At 43.5% G+C, this 15,846-nt stretch overlaps 1 protein-coding gene across 3 annotated transcripts in view; it reads left to right on the forward strand.

The window, feature by feature from the left end:
• LOC117359555 (pancreatic triacylglycerol lipase-like) overlaps positions 1–15,846 on the forward strand; it is an 86,714-nt gene that overhangs the window by 58,265 nt on the left and 12,603 nt on the right. For all 3 annotated transcript variants that reach the window (XM_033942527.1, XM_033942528.1, XM_033942529.1), the window contains 3 exons: positions 3,492–3,610; positions 8,840–8,966; positions 11,536–11,647. In XM_033942527.1, coding sequence (XP_033798418.1) covers positions 3,492–3,610; positions 8,840–8,966; positions 11,536–11,647 — 358 coding nt within the window. The remainder of the gene's footprint in view (positions 1–3,491; positions 3,611–8,839; positions 8,967–11,535; positions 11,648–15,846) is intronic.

Raw genomic sequence — 15,846 nt, forward strand, 5'->3', positions numbered from 1 at the left:
AGTTATTGGAAGTGGCTGTTGGGCAGTGTTGTTCGTCATATACATGCAACCATCGAAGCCATAGGGAACGGGGCGAGGAGATTGCCGTTCACTATGGGTACAATAGTGCTGGCCCTACTCGTTGATATTGTTGGCACCCCTTATTCCGCCGCTGTCCCTTACATTTTTTATCGTGTACACCAATAACGGGTCTGCATAAAACCTGCCTTTAACAAATGCTTTAAACACACACGCTCACAAGGCCCATATGATACAAACATATAACACTCGCATAAGTTCCACTACATATCTATATTTATTTCTATAGTTTAACTTCGATACAGATTCTATTACTTTCAGGGCTGAAGAGTCGGCAAGGATCGTGAGTGACTCCAGTTGTGTTCACCAATCGCTCTTTTTTGGATCGGTAAACCCGATTGCTATTTCTTCTGCTAGCAAAAGCCATTTTGTGCATAGATCGATCGCCTAATTTGCATAGCATTTCAATACAAATCCCCTCATTTGCATGCTCGGATCAGATGATCGCTCGAAGAAATAGTTACAGTGGGATCACTTCAAGGAAGAAATTAAGGGGTGGGTCATTAGAGTGGGCAGGCTTGTTGGGCTGTGGCCCTTTTCTGCCGTCATCTTCTATGTTTCTATGTGCATTGGGTCAGGAAATCCAATCGATTGTAAAACTGGTCAAACTGGTTTAGCAATGATCGTTAGACAATCGGTAAGTGTAGCGCATCCCCTATTTAGTCCAGTGAGTTTCTAGTTTTTTCAAAAGCTATTTTTCCTACTTCTAGTAATCATTTCTATAGCGCTACTAGACATATGCAGCACTGTACATTAAATATTCAAGAGGCAGTCCCTGCTCAGTAGAGCTTACAATTAGAGAATGACACAGGGACCGTTTACCGCGGTAAACCGCGGGTCACCGCAGTAAATCCGCAGGAATGGAGATATTTGCAACTGGTTTACTGCAGGAATGGGGACAAGACCTTTCACCGCCCCGCAGGAATGGGGACCTTTTACCACCCCGTGGGAGCGGTGAAAAGTCTTACTCCTGTGGTAAAAAAAATTGCGTCTCTGAAAGAGAAAGGTGTATAAGGAACCTGATATGATTTTTTGTTCTGTTTTTATATATGGAAACTATAGTTGGTGTTTTTTCATTGTGCACAGAAGCTTGTGTGAAGGCAAAAAGTAGTTTTTATTATGGGCTTCTTTTACAAGACTACAGTAGAGGTTTTCTAGGCTGACGAGGTAAATGCTCTGATCCACGGCCTCCCCCCAAATTCTCAATCGCTGTGGTTTTAACCCTCCTGCCCACCCTTCTCCTGGTGTTTGCTTAAAACTTTGGGCAGCCACCTCGCAGCTGCTTTGTAGCGTCAGACAACAGGCCTGTCCTGCAGCCCTTCATTCTACTTCCGGGGGCAGGCCTTCTCGTGGACGCTGCACGGCAGCTGCTGAAGATTTAAAACTAAAGCGCCGGGAGGAGGTAGGTGGAGGACTCGGGAGTTGTTTAAAGGTCGTGCGCCAGGGCGGAGCTACTGGCTCCCCCCCCTAACAAAGCAGCATTTCGCTGCCTATGCCGATGCTTACTTTGCGTTGGAGCATTTACCTCGCCAACCCATGGTAGAAACCGCTACTGCAGCTTTGTAAAAGCCAGTGTATATTTTTAAAACTCTTATTTCAACTTCTATAATTGGTAATGAGATAATCAGTTTTATCTTTGATTTGTTTTCTAGGAAATATATGTATATAAAATTCTTTGCAGTAATTAGACGGTACCTTCTGGAACGTTTTGAAACACATTAGGCAATTCATTAATTTATGGAAAATCACACTAGGTTCAGAAATTGATATGATGCCTTTAAGAGATTGTTTGCAGTTACTATATCAAGTTGGCAAGATTGAAATTAACACATTTGCAGGACTAAAGAGCAGTTAAGCCAAATGTTTGAGGCTGCAATGGAGGACTTTGGAGGCCACATGTGGCCCTTGAGCCTCATGTTGGAGACCACTGACATAGACGCTGCCATTCAGCAGATAAAGGCCTGGATGCACTAAACATAATCATTTATACTGACCTGATCGCTGTTGGCTGATTCTCTGGCCAATTATGGAAGAGTGATCGATGTACCAAAAAGATTGAATGTAAATGATTTGCGCGGAAGTTCGTCCTAATCCCCATCTCTCTCTTCCAATTGATTGGTGTGGAAGCGACTCTCACACATGCGCAAAGCTGGCAAAGGGAAGCCCAAACAGCTGGGAGTGGGCATACCTCCTGACAATTTTCTCTCGTGGGGGATGCCTACTCACTCCTGCCATGACATACCCCCCACCAGAGAAAATTATGAGGAGGCATGCCCCCTCCCTCCTGCCAATGGAGGCCCCCCTGAACCATCCCCTCCCCTCCCCCCTTCCTTCCAGAAAAAAATGCAGTAAGAATGCCCATTCCCTCCTGCCATCAGATGCTCCCTCGAATCCCCCCCCTCTGAGACCCCCCTCCCCCCAATACCTTTGGTAGATGTTGGGAGCTGGAGGGAAGCATGGTTCATTTAGTTCTAAGGCCCACCAGTTGAAAATGATGGGCCTTCCCCTCCCCGGTGCACCTTGTGATGCACAGGGAGGAGCCTAAGGCCCTGATTGGCTCAGACACCTAAGGGGAGGGGACTTAGGCACATGAGTCAATCAGGGCCTTAGGCTCCTCCCTCTGTATCCCATGTGATGCACTGGGAGGGGCCTAAGGTCCTTATTTGTTCATACATCAGACCTTAGGCCCCTCCCTGTGCATCACATGGTGCATTGGGGAGGGAAAGGCCATCATTTTCGACTGGCAGGCCTCAGAACTGGAGGGACCTTGCTTCCCGCCAGCTTCCAATGTCTACAAAAGGTACAAGAGGGGGAGAGTTCAGGGAGTGGGATTTTGGGAAGCATCCGGTGGCAAGAGGGAGTGGGCATACCTCCTGCCAATTTTCTCTCGTTGGTGGGGAGGGAGATAATTCTCGGTGCTGCATTTGCAGGGTCATCGGGGAGGGCCGTCATCAGCAGTGGGGGACTATTTCCTTCTTTTTTATGGGACAGATATTTTGCATGTGTAACACATGCAAAATATCTATGCCATTGAAAAAAAAAAGGAAAAATCAGTTAGACTTGTCGGTAACACAGTTACTGACCGGTCTTAGAGACCTGTTGTTTTTTTCCAGTCACTAAAACCCCTGTTTAGTTTGATTTTTATTTTGCATAGCCAAGTGATGTTAGGGCATCAATCACTTGACTACTTTGCATAGGGTTTTAACTAATTTGCATGGCCGGATTGGAAAATGGGCAATTGAGGGGAAAAACACACGGTAAGCCATTTTGTGAATCGGGTCAGTAAAAGTGATCATCGCTAAAGCTGTGAAAAGAGGTTTAGAGATGATTGCTGACTTTAGTGCATCTAGCAGAAAGTAAGGAGTATTTAAAATTGCAAAAGATATATATTCACAGAAAACTCTTTTTCACAGGTACTCGTGACTTTGTGGCTTGTAACCACCTGCGAAGCTACAAATACTATTCCAATAGCATCACCAGTCCAGATGGATTTGTTGGGTATTCCTCACCAACCTATGAATCATTTACGTCAGTAAGTGTGTGGGAAGGGCTTCAGCATTATTTCTTTAAATATAGTCTTGTTGAAGAGAGTAAATATTTATATCAGAGGCAAGCATTCAAATTAATATTGTGAAAAATGACTCATATTCATAAGAACATAACAATTGCCATACTGGAACAGACTGAACATACTGGGACAGACTGTTTCCAACAGTGGTCAACCCAGGTCCAAAGTACCTGGCAGAAACCCAAAGGGTGGCAACATTCCAGAGCTCAGATTGTGATGTCATAATACCTCATTCCACCAATGCCTAAGAGCCAACCTCACCAGTGATGTCACAATGGCTTAACTGTCCTGTACTTGGCTCACATAAGACCATAAGAATTGTCATACTGGCACAGACCGAAGATTCCATCAAGCCTGTTTCCACAAGTGCCTAGCTAAATCTGTGGATGTAGATTGGGACATCTTGGATTCCATGTCATCTAGATGCAAGGAGATCTTGAATTCTCTACAGAGGATCTCATCTAGCAGCTGTTAATGGAGCCCGTACGTGAGGGGACGAAACAAGACTTGGTGCTTGTGAATGGTGAGATGTTTCTCATGTTGTAGTGGCAGATCATATAGAATCCAGTGATCACTGGATGATGTGTTTCCATATTAGGCCAGAGGCAGTGATTCACTCCAAAGCAAGGGTTGTGGACCTCAGGAAAATTAACTTTCTAAGATGGGAGCATGCCTCAAAGAATCATTAGCTAGAGGGGAGTATCTATGGGATATGGAAAAGTAATTGACAAAATTGAAATGAAATATTGTAAAAGCAACAAATCTGTTATGAAAGTAAAATAAAAGCTGTGGCGTAGCAAGGGTGAGAAGCACCTCTCTCCCGCCCTCTTCTCCACCTCCCCCTTGCTGTGCACACGTGTACCTCTTCCCTGTACCTTTTTAACTACGAGCCATCAACTTACTGCCCACGTTGGCTTCGTGGAAGTGACGTCAGAGAGAGCGCCAAAGCCAACAAAGGCAGTAGGTTGATTGCTTGAAGTTAAAAAAGTACATAGAAGGGGCACGTGAGCGGCAGGGGGAGGAGTAGGAAGGGTGGCGGAGAGGAGGATGGGTGCCGGCACCCCAAGGAAGACCATGACTGGGGCGGTCCACACCCCACGCACCCCTTTACAATCCCACTGAATAAAAGTAAGAGGATAAGAGCCCTCTATGGTTTGCAGAAAGAGTAAGATAGGCAACCTTATCTGGAAATGTAAAAGCAGCTAGGAAAGTGGTCAGGAAAGCAAAGATTCACAGCAAAATCGAAAGAAGACTTTTATTTTTAAAGGAATGTTAATGATAGGAGGATGTGCAGAAGTAGCATTGTGAGACACAAAGATAAAGGGAAAGAAAAAGTAGAGGCTGATGAGGAAAAAGCAAAACTGCTTAACAGTGTTCACAGTACCTGGCCAAAATCCAAGGTGTAGCAATATTCCATGCTACCGATCCAGGGTAAGCAGTGGCTTCCCCCTTGTCTTTCTCAATAACTGACATAATATGGACTTCTCCTCCAGGAACTTGCCCAAACCTTTCTTAAAACAAGCTACACTATCCGCTCTTACCACATCCTCTGGCAACGCTTTCCAGAGCTTAACTATTCTCTTAGTGAAAAAAAATTTCCTCCAATTGGTTTTAAAAGTATTTCCCTGTAACTTCATCGAGTGTCCCCTAGACTTTGTGATATTTGATGGAGTGAAAAATCGATCCACTTGTACCCGTTCTACTCCACTCAGGATTTTGTAGACTTCAATCCTATCTCCCCTCAGCTGTCTCTTTTCCAAGCTGAAGAGCCCTAACCTTTTTAGTCTTTCCTCATACGAGAGGAGTTTCATCCCCTTTATCATCTTGGTCGCTCTTTTTTGAACCTTTTCTAGTGCCACTATATCTTTCATGAGATAAGGAGACCAGAATTGAATGCAATACTCCAGATGAGGTCGCACCATTGAGCAATACAGAGGCATTATGACATTCTTAGTCTTGTTAACCATCCCTTTTTTAATAATTCCTAGAATCCTGTTTGCTTTTTTGGCCGCTGCACATTGGGCGGAAGGTTTCATTGTATTGTCTACGATGACACCCAGATCCTTTTCTTTTTTTTTTTTTTTCCAAATTCTTTATTCATTTTTCCATCTTACATCAAGTACACAATAATATATCAGTTAAAACTTGTATACATCACTTGAATTTCTTTATAATATCATCCTTTTCTTTTCTTGGTCCTTTTGGGCGCTAATCCCCAAGGTGGACCTTAGCATCTGGTAAGTGTGATTCAGGTTATTCTTCCCAATGTGCATCACTTTGCATTTGTCCACATTAAATTTCATTTGCCATTTGGATACCCAGTCTTCAAATTTCCTAAGGTCTGCATGCAATTTTTCACAATCCGCAAGCGTTTTAACAACTTTGAACAGTTTAGTGTCATCTGCAAATTTAATCACCTCACTTGTCGTTCCAATTTCCAGATCATTTATAAATAAGTTAAATAGCATCGGTCCCAGTACAGACCCCTGCAGCACTCCACTGTTTACTCTCCTCCATTGAGAAAAATGACCATTTAATCCTACCCTCTGTTTTCTATCCAATAACCAATTCGTAATCCACAACTGAACTTTGCCACCTATCCCATGACACTATAATTTTCTCAGGAGCCTCTCATGAGGAACTTTATCAAAAGCAATCTGAAAATGTAGATACACTATATCAACCGGCTCATCTTTATCCACATGTTTATTTACACCTTCAAAGAAGTCAAGTAAATTTGTGGCAAGATCTCCCTCGGCTGAACCCATGCTGACTCCGTCTCATTAAATCATGTTTGTCTACGTGTTCCACAATTTTATTTTTTATAATTGTTTCTACCATTTTGCCCTGCACCGAAGTGAAGCTTACCGGTCTGTAATTTCTCGTATCTCCTCTGGAGCCCTTTTTAAAAATCAACGTAATATTGGCCACCCTCCAATCATCAGGTACTACAAACGATTTTAGCGACAGGTTACAGATCACTAACAGCAGGTCAGCAATTTCATGTTTGAGTTTTTTTTTTAGTACCCTGGGATGTATACCAACCAGTCCTGTGATTTATCACTTTTTTAACTTGCCAATTTGACTCAGTTAAAAAGTGATAAATCGCCAGGCTCCCTTTTGTCTTATGGCTTGGCTCTAGGAACACCTAGGTAAGAAAGGGTATTCAGATAAAGTGATCTCCACTTTCTTGGGTCCTGCAGACTTTTCACTTCTCAGGCTTATGTGTGGGTTTGGCGTATATTTGAGGAGTGGTGTACAGTACGGGGAATAGTCTCTTTTCGCGCTTCCCTGCCCAACATCTTAAAGTTCTTGCTGGATGGCCTGGACAGGGGCCTGACTTGGTCTTCTCTCTGGGTTCACCTTGTGGCCCTATCAGCCTTTCGTGGGTTATTACAGGGTCAGTGTCTGACTGCCATTCCTGATGTTGTTCACTTCTTGCAGGCAGCCAAGTTGCTCACGCCTCCCATGCGACCATCTGGTCCCTCTTGGGATTTGAATCTGGTCCTGTCCAGGCTGATGTGCCCCCCGTTTGAGCCTTTGGGTGCCTGCTCTTTGAAGGACCTTACTGTTAACCAGTCTTCTTAGTGGCTATTACTTCTGCTAGACGTGTTTCGGGGCTGCAGACTATCTTGTAGGTTTCCCTTCCTGGAGTAGGTCATGTAAAGGCCTGTTCCTTCCTTTCTGCCAAACATAGTTTCTACTTTTCATGTCAGTCGGTGGTCTTCCCGGTTCTAGGTAATCGGGAGGATTCTTCTAAGCAGAAATAGTTGTGCTAGTTGGGTGTTGGTTGGGTCCTTCGAGCCTACATACGGAGGACCCAGGAGATCAGGAAATTGGATCATCTTTTTGTCCTTCTAGCAGGTCCTGGTAAGGGGGATGGCGCTTCCAAGGCTACCATTATGCGCTAGATCAAGGAGACTATTGCTTCCGCTTACCTTCTTCAGAAAAAGCCGGTTCGGGAATTTCTCAAAGCTCATTCAACTCGGGGTCAGGTAGCTTCTTGGGCTGAGTATTCGCTGGTGCCTCCAGTAATATTTGCAAGGCTGCAGTCTGATCTTGCATTCCTTTGTCAGACACTACCGTGTGGATGTTCAGGCACGTCAGGATGCAGTGTTCGGTGGGTGTGTTCTGTTGTCGGCCCTTCGGGAGTCCCACCCATGATGGGGACTGCTTTGGTACGTCCTGCTTATAAGATTAACCTATGCTGGTCTGGAGAGTTGCTAAAGAAGGAGAAATTAGGTTCTTACCTGCTAATTTACTTTCTTTTAGCCTCTCCAGACCAGCATAGGACCCCCCCACCCTGTCTACTGTCGTGTTGTACTTGTGTGCAGATTTTGGTTTCTAGTATTTTTCTAGAGCCGGGGAGATCTAAGAACAGCGGCTGTGGTTTGGCTGGCATAGCTGGAGCGCTGTGGGGACCTTTGCTATTTGCATTTGTTCCTGTGCATTTTCCAAAAGCGTTCCTGTTTTTCTTAGTTGTTATTCCTGTTCGGAGTACTGTTTGTTTTCTGTTTATAGTTCTTAGTTCTCCTTGGCTATTCGGCAGACTGAGGTAATCAGGGAGGAGCCACACGATATGTACTATTCCAAAGTTTTGTCTCGGTCTCCACCTGCTGGTCATGATGAGATATAACCCGCTTGTAAGATTAACCTATGCCGGTCTGGAGAGGCTAAAAGAAAGTAAATTAGCAGGTAAGAACCTAATTTCTCCTTTTAGGCCTGATGCCACTGGCTTCCTTGTGTATTTGTGCTATTTGACACGACTCTGTAGTTCCGGGGCATAAATCACTACAGTTTTGTAAAAAGGGGTGGATTGAGGGTGTAAATGAGGTAATTTGGAAATGGCAAATTGAAACCTAATAACTGGACTAATGTGAAGCAATATTAGAAATATACATGACAGAAATATGATAAAAATCAATACAATGTAAATATTCCCTCCAGGAAAAAAAAGGGAGCGAGAACATTTGTATTATATTAATTTTTTTCCTAAAGTTTTACCAACATGTTAGTTTTATACATTGTTTTAATAGCAATTTTTAAACACATTATAATTAAATCACTTTAGCATGCGCTACATTTTAAAGCCTCACTAATGTACCGAACGCAACAAGTACTCATTTTGTTTTGAATGCTCATTGGATAGGATCCAATTCTCTTTTGCTAACCAGAGGCTTCAATTTTCCTCAGGGAACTGGCTTCCCATGCCCATCTGGCGGATGCCCAAGGATGGGTCACTTTGCAGATACCTTTCGTGGGGTGACAACAGGGAGCCAAAAATTTTACTTAAACACCGGAGATGCCACAGACTTTTCTCGTAAGTCTGCATTAAATTTACTGCCTATTTTAAGGATCTTTGATTAATTAAGAAATAAATTTGGTTCATAGACAACGGCGTGAAAGACAAAAGCGCGCGCCGACAATTGAGCTCAGCGCGCGCCGCCGCGCCACTCTAAATTACAGTTTTTAGGGGCTCCGACGGGGGTTTTGTTAGGGAACCCCCCCAGTTTACTTAATAGACATTGCGCCGGCGTTATGGGGGGTTTGGGGGGTTGTAACCCTCCACATTTTACTGTAAACTGAACTTTTTCCCTAAAAACAGGGAAAAAGTGAAGTTTTCAGTAAAACGTGGGGGGCTACAACCCCCCACAATGCCCCTACAATGCGGCGCGATGTCTATTAAGTAAAGTGGGGGGGTTCCCCCCACGCCCCCCCCCGTCGGAGCACTAAAAACAGTAATTTAGAGCAGCGCGGCAGCGCGCACTGCGCTCAATTGTCTGGGCGCACCTTTGTCCCGCCACGCTTTTGACCTGACACCATAAATTCAAGAGTGACGCTAGTATATCTACTTGATAGGGGTGAGAAGTTGATTTTGCACTGAAAAAGGAAGCTTTGGTGTAGCCATATTGGATGACCTCAGGGTAGCAAAATAGTGATGGTCAAAGTGAGAGTGATGCTAGAGTGGAAATGGAGAAGAACGATCATAAAGAATTGCATTCACTAGGAAAATCAAGGCTACAAGTCTCTGCAAACCCAGTACTGGATCCACGTGGGCAAATCTAGATCAAGAACATAAGAACATAAGAATTGCCGCTGCTGGGTCAGACCAGTGGTCCATCGTGCCCAGCAGTCCGCTCACGCGGCGGCCCTTAGGTCAAAGACCAGTGCCCTACTTGAGTCTAGCCTTACCTGCGTATGTTCTGGTTCAGCAGGAACTTGTCACACTTTGTCTTGAATTCCTGGAGGGTTAGCAGCTCTATCCGTGGCTTGGCTGTGTGGAGATAGTGTGTGTGTGGTGGTGAGGGGGCAAGGAAGGTCGTGGCCATTCAACAAGAGTGACATGTAATGGCCATCAGGAGGACCTATGTCATCGGGGTTCCAGAAGGAACGTTGGTACATGATCCCCCTTCCCAGAGCTTTTACTGCAATGACCACACTTAGATTATGTGGGGGAGGGGGGGGCAGGGAGGTATAGGGGAAAAAAATCTCCAGATGGTTGTATTTAAAAGATAATGGCACCAAATTCCAACTCTGTTTGCAACTGAGTTGGAAGTTCAATGGAAAAGATCAAAAATATTAATACTGGGGGAAATCAAAAAGTAAAGGGAAAATACATTTAATGGCTTTAACAAAATTGTAAGTTTTATATTGAATTGTACCTGCCCTCTCCCCTCCGGATGTTGATGCTTCAGCCTTTCCTCCGATGCTGCTTCCCCCTCACAACCTCTCACTCCAGCTCCCACCTCCCCCACCTCCCTCCTCCCCGGCAATTTTGAATCTTTGGGCAACCAGCAGAGGCAACGAGGTGAACCTGTCCCAGAAGCCGCTGCCTCCTACGCAAGAACAGAAAGTTGCTGCAGAGAGGCAGCTTCTGGGGCAGACTGGCGGCAGTGGGCTCACCTGGTTACCAATGCCGGCTGCTCGAAGATTCAAAATTGCAGCGGCCAGGTAGGAGGTAGGTGGAGGAGTCGGGAGAACTGGCTAACCATCCGGACACCCAGACAGTTTTCTAAAAAGAGGACACGTCCAGGTTTTCACAGATGTATGGTAACACTACTCTGAGCCAATAGCTACCCACCTACTAAGCTCTGTCTCCCCCTACTGTCATCATTGAGTTTGTCTGATTTGTTTAGAGGGGGGAGCATAGATCAATGTGGATGGGGGAAGAATCTCTTCCCTCTCCCCTTCCCCCTACCACTCACTCTCTCTGCTACATATAGGGCTCCTTTTACTAAGGTGCGCTAGCGTTTTTAGCGCACACTAAATGAAAAATACTAACGCAAGCTCTATGGAGGCGTTAGCGTTTAGCACGCGTGACATTGTAGCGTGTGCTAAAACCGCTAGCACACCTTAGTATAAGGAGCCCATAGAGACACATCCACTTTCATCCATTCATCCACTCACCCCCTCTTCCAGCTTATCACTTGTACCGGAACCTTCCTTCCGTTTCAGTTGTGACAGGATGATGCAACTCAGAGAAGAAAAGAACTTAGATAAATCTAAAAGTAAACTTAGGAGCTTTCTTTTCAAAGATACTTATGATATTTAGGAGTCCCAGCCTATTTTTGCTTATTTTCATAAGGCTACTTCTTTTATTTCCCTCCTATTGTTTTTTACCATAATCGTCCTTCTTTCTATCATTATTATTGTATTTCATTACCCTGCCTTTCCCTTTGTTTTCCTTTTCTGTTTATTCTGTTAGTCGTTAATTTAATATGTTTTGTTTAATGTCCATCTGTCTTTTATCACCCCTGTATTATCTGTAAATTGAATGATTTGTTCATCGCTTAGATATTTGAGTAAGCGATTACGGGAATCAAATACTTAATAAACTTGAAACTTGAAGTCTTTGTATTTGTTCATCTATTCCTATTGTCTTATTTTAGGCTGGAGGAATAAGGTGTCGGTCACAATCTCTGGAAGTCACAGAGTGCAGGGATATTTCAATATAGCATTGTACGGAAATAATGGATCCACAAGGCAATATCAGATTTTCAAGTGAGTTCATAAAAGAGTGTTGTCAAAGTATTTCCTATTATACACAGAAAATGACTCATGAAATTGTGTGGACAAATACTATATGCAAACCAACAAGATCTTGTATACCTATAAGAACATAAGAATAGTCTTACTGGGTCAGACCAATGGTCCATCTAGCCCAGGGATCTCAAAGTCCCTCCTTGAGGGCCGCAATCTAGTCGGGTTTTCAGGATTTCCCTAATGAATATGCATGAGATCTATGTGCATGCACTGCTTTCAATGCATATTCATTGGGGAAATCCTGAAAACCCGACTGGATTGCGGCCCTCAAGGAGGGACTCTGAGATCCCTGACTCTAGCCCACTATCCCATGTTCACAGAGGCCAATCCTGGTCACAAGTACCTTGCAAAAAACCAAATAGTTGCAGTGTTCCATGCCATCGATCCAGGGCAAGAAGTGGCTTCCCCCATGTCTGTCTCAACAGCAGTTTGTGGACTTTTCCTCCAGGAACTTCTAAACCTTTTTTAAAACCAGCTGCATTAACAGCTTTTATCACATCCTCTGGCAACGCATTCCAGAGCTTAACTATTCTCTGGGTGAAAAAAATATTTCCTCCTATTGGTTTTAAAAGTATTACTCTGTAACTTCATCGCATGTCCCCCCTAGTCTTTATAAATCTTAATGCAGTATAAAAATCAATCCACTTGTACCCGTTCTGTACCACTAAGGATTTTGTAGATTCCGATCCTGTCTCCCCTCAGCCGTCTCTTTTCCAAGCTGAAGAGCCCTAACCATTGTAGTCTTTCCTCATGTGAGAAGTTCTATCCCCTTGTTCATCTTGGTTGCTCTTTGAATCTTTTCTAGTGCTGTTATATCTTTTTTTGAGATAAGGAGACCAGAACTGAATGCATTACTTCAGGTGAGGTCACACCATGGAGCGATACAGAGATATTATAATATTCTTAGTCTTGTTAACCGTCCCTTTTCTAATAATTTCTAGCATCTTGTTTGATTTCTTGGCCGCTGTTGCATATTGGGCGGAAGGTTCCAGCATATTGTCCTCGGTGACACCCAGGAGTGATGTGTTCATCTTTGGTCTTTTTTAGGCATATACACAAAGTAATGTTAATTTTTGTTAACAGGCTCAAAATTGATAAAGATTTATAAAGGCTTAGTGCTCTTCCTTTATAAATCATTAACACACTATCAGTGTATATGCCTAAAAAAAGACCAATGATGAACACATCACCCCTGTAAGGGCACGAAAAAATGTTGAAGTAGTGCCATGGGTGTTTGAGGTCTCGTGGTGAAACCAGCCAGATATTATATAAGTTTGTTCTCTGCGAATTTGGAATTGTTTTTTGAACAACCTAGATCTTCCCTTTTAGTGGACTGGAGCACATATAGCCATTTCGGCAAAATCATCATCCGAATCAAGTTAATCCTAGTCAAAAGCGAAATGGGCAGATCTCTCCAATTCTCCAACAATAATCTCGTCTCCTGAAGCAGGTGCGGCACATTCAACACGTACAGTGACGTCGTCTCCATCCCCATTTTCACCCTTAAGTATTTAAATGAATTCTCTGCTCAGCGGAGGGCTTCTGATTTGTCCAAATTGAATCGGAATTGCGCAAAATCCCCCATATGCTTTCATTACCTCAAGAAGATCTGCCAATGACTGCTCTGGGCTCATGAGATGGACTAAACGATCATCAGCAAAGGCTGCTATCTTAAACTCCTTCATGCCCACTGGCACTCCTCTTATAGGGGCCAATGCCACTACATCCCTCAACAATGGATCCAACGTCAAAACGAACAGGAGCGGCAAGAGCGGGCAGCCCTGTCTAATGCCTCTATAAATATTAATGCGCTCCAAATCACACTCATTAACACTTACTATATAACCTGTGGGAGGGCATACAGTGCACGTATGGCAGACACAAAAATCCCATCAAACTCATAGGCCACTAGGGTCTCATACAAGAACTCCCAGCACACATTGTCAAAGGCCTTTTCCGCATCGAAACTAATGAAGAGGGGAGTCCAAATGTAGCCGCTGTCTCTGCTCTAAGGATATTAAGAGTTTTCTCATATTCTTAGCAATAGAACACCCTCTAACAAACCCCACTTGTGCATCGTGTAATAGACTGGGTAGCAGAGTCGCCAATCTATTTGCCAAGATCTTGGCTAGCAGTTTCACTTCTGTGTTTAACAATAAAATAGGTCTATAGGACCCATCAAAAGAGGGTCCCTTCGGATCCAAGATGGCTGCAGTTTAGGTTGGCTGAGTGAACTGCTCCTGTGGGTTTGCTCTAGAAACTAGATATTTGTCACTTTATTGATATTTTCTACCTGGGAAAAATGCCGAAGAGGAGAGGAAGAAGTGTCGTTATTTGATGGAAATATTGGAGGTCCCTGAGGCATCGTTTATTACCTCCCAAGTAAGGAGCAAAATAATCGTCAAGAAGTGATTGAAGAAGATCCATTGAATTTATCAGCCTTGTTAGAAGTCTCAGATAGGGAAGTAAATACTTCTCTCAGTTGCTCTTACGCTAGGTAAGACCTGGCTCTTGAGACTGTATTTTAAAAATAAGCAAAAAGAATTTTGGGGACTTAAAGTTCAAATGTTTCCAGATTTGGCACGGGAAACACAGAGGCATAGGAAAGAGTTTTTTCTGTTGAAACCTGGTATCTTAGCTTTGGAGGCTACATTTTTTCTTCGTTATCCATGTAAATGTATAATACATTATAAATCGCATACATTTGGTTTTTTTTGAACCCTCACAACTGACAATATTTCTGTCACTGTCGAGGCTGGAGAGTGCTCAATGAAAGACAGATGCTAACCTATTACTGCTTTTTTCTTTAAATCATTTTCTTGTTTCTGCTGCTATATATATATTTTGGATCCTATTTGAGGACTTGAGCTGGATTTAAGCTATGGTTTTTCTTTGATTATAATAGTGTAAAATTTTGTTTTTTCATATCTTGAATTTTTGCTTCCTGTACAAGTTAATCTTGACTTATAAATAAATAAATAATAATAATTCAAAAAGAGGGAACCTTTCTGGCGTGGGCAACCCCATTATGCGAACCACTTTATGGGCAAATTGATTCCCACTAGAAGTTAATACTGAAGGATCAGGGCCCGAATATATCCCTTATTTACTGAAAACAAAGCCCCACATGGATAAACGATACAAACACCCAGCAACACTACAAGGCCTTAAACTTACAGCCCACAACATTCACACTCCCAAAAGAGAAGGGGAAAAGAAAAAGAAGTGGAGAAAAAGGCCTCAGTTCGGCTTCATCTGGCCAAAAAACTCCACTCCTTCAGAACTGTTTATGTGTAAATGCAAAAAAATATAGTCCAAAAAAACCCCCAAGGCAACTGAAGTAGCCTGCCGGGTGGTATCAAAAGGCACGCCCAATACAGATAAAAGTCAGTGGGTTAATGTAACAAAAGGCAGTATAGTCCAGCTCCTAACATCCACAGCAAAAGCAAGAAAAAAATAACTTAGCTGCTAATGGCTTCTAAATCCAGGCCAGGCAGTCCTTACACCCAATGGGGAACCCTCTGTTTCGCATGAAATCGCTGTGTCAGGGGTGTTCATATCATTGCTTCACATCCAGATATTCCAGACTAGAGAATGACACGGTGACAAAATTTATCACCGTTCCCGTCCCCGCGGATAACCGCGGGAAATAATCCCATGTCATTTTCTAGTGTCTATCTCAACCTCGGTCCTTCTACACCATCATTCTTCAAAGCAAAGCTTGCGGGTCAGTGGTTGTGGCCATTCATACTCTGATTCTTATGTGAACCAAGGATAATGAAGCCATTTTGACATCACTGATGTGATTGGCTCTTAGGCACTGGTGGAATGAGGCATTATGACATCACAATATCTGCTCTGGATACCAGAGACTGTCATTCTGTAGTGTCTGTTTCAACCTCAGTCCTTCTACACCAGCTTTCTTCAAAGCAAAGCTTGCGGGTCAGTGGTTGTGGCCATTCGTACTCTGATTCTTATGTGAGCCAAGGATAATGAAGCCATTTTGACATCACTGATGTGATTGGCTCTTAGGCACTGGTGGAATGAGGCATTATGACATCACAATATCTGCTCTGGATACCAGAGACTGTCATTCTGTAGTGTCTGTTTCAACCTCAGTCTTTCTACACCAGCATTCTTCAAAGCAAAGCTTGTGG

Source organism: Geotrypetes seraphini, chromosome 4 (genome assembly GCF_902459505.1).
Source record: "Geotrypetes seraphini chromosome 4, aGeoSer1.1, whole genome shotgun sequence".
NCBI classification, from domain to species: Eukaryota; Metazoa; Chordata; class Amphibia; order Gymnophiona; family Dermophiidae; genus Geotrypetes; species Geotrypetes seraphini.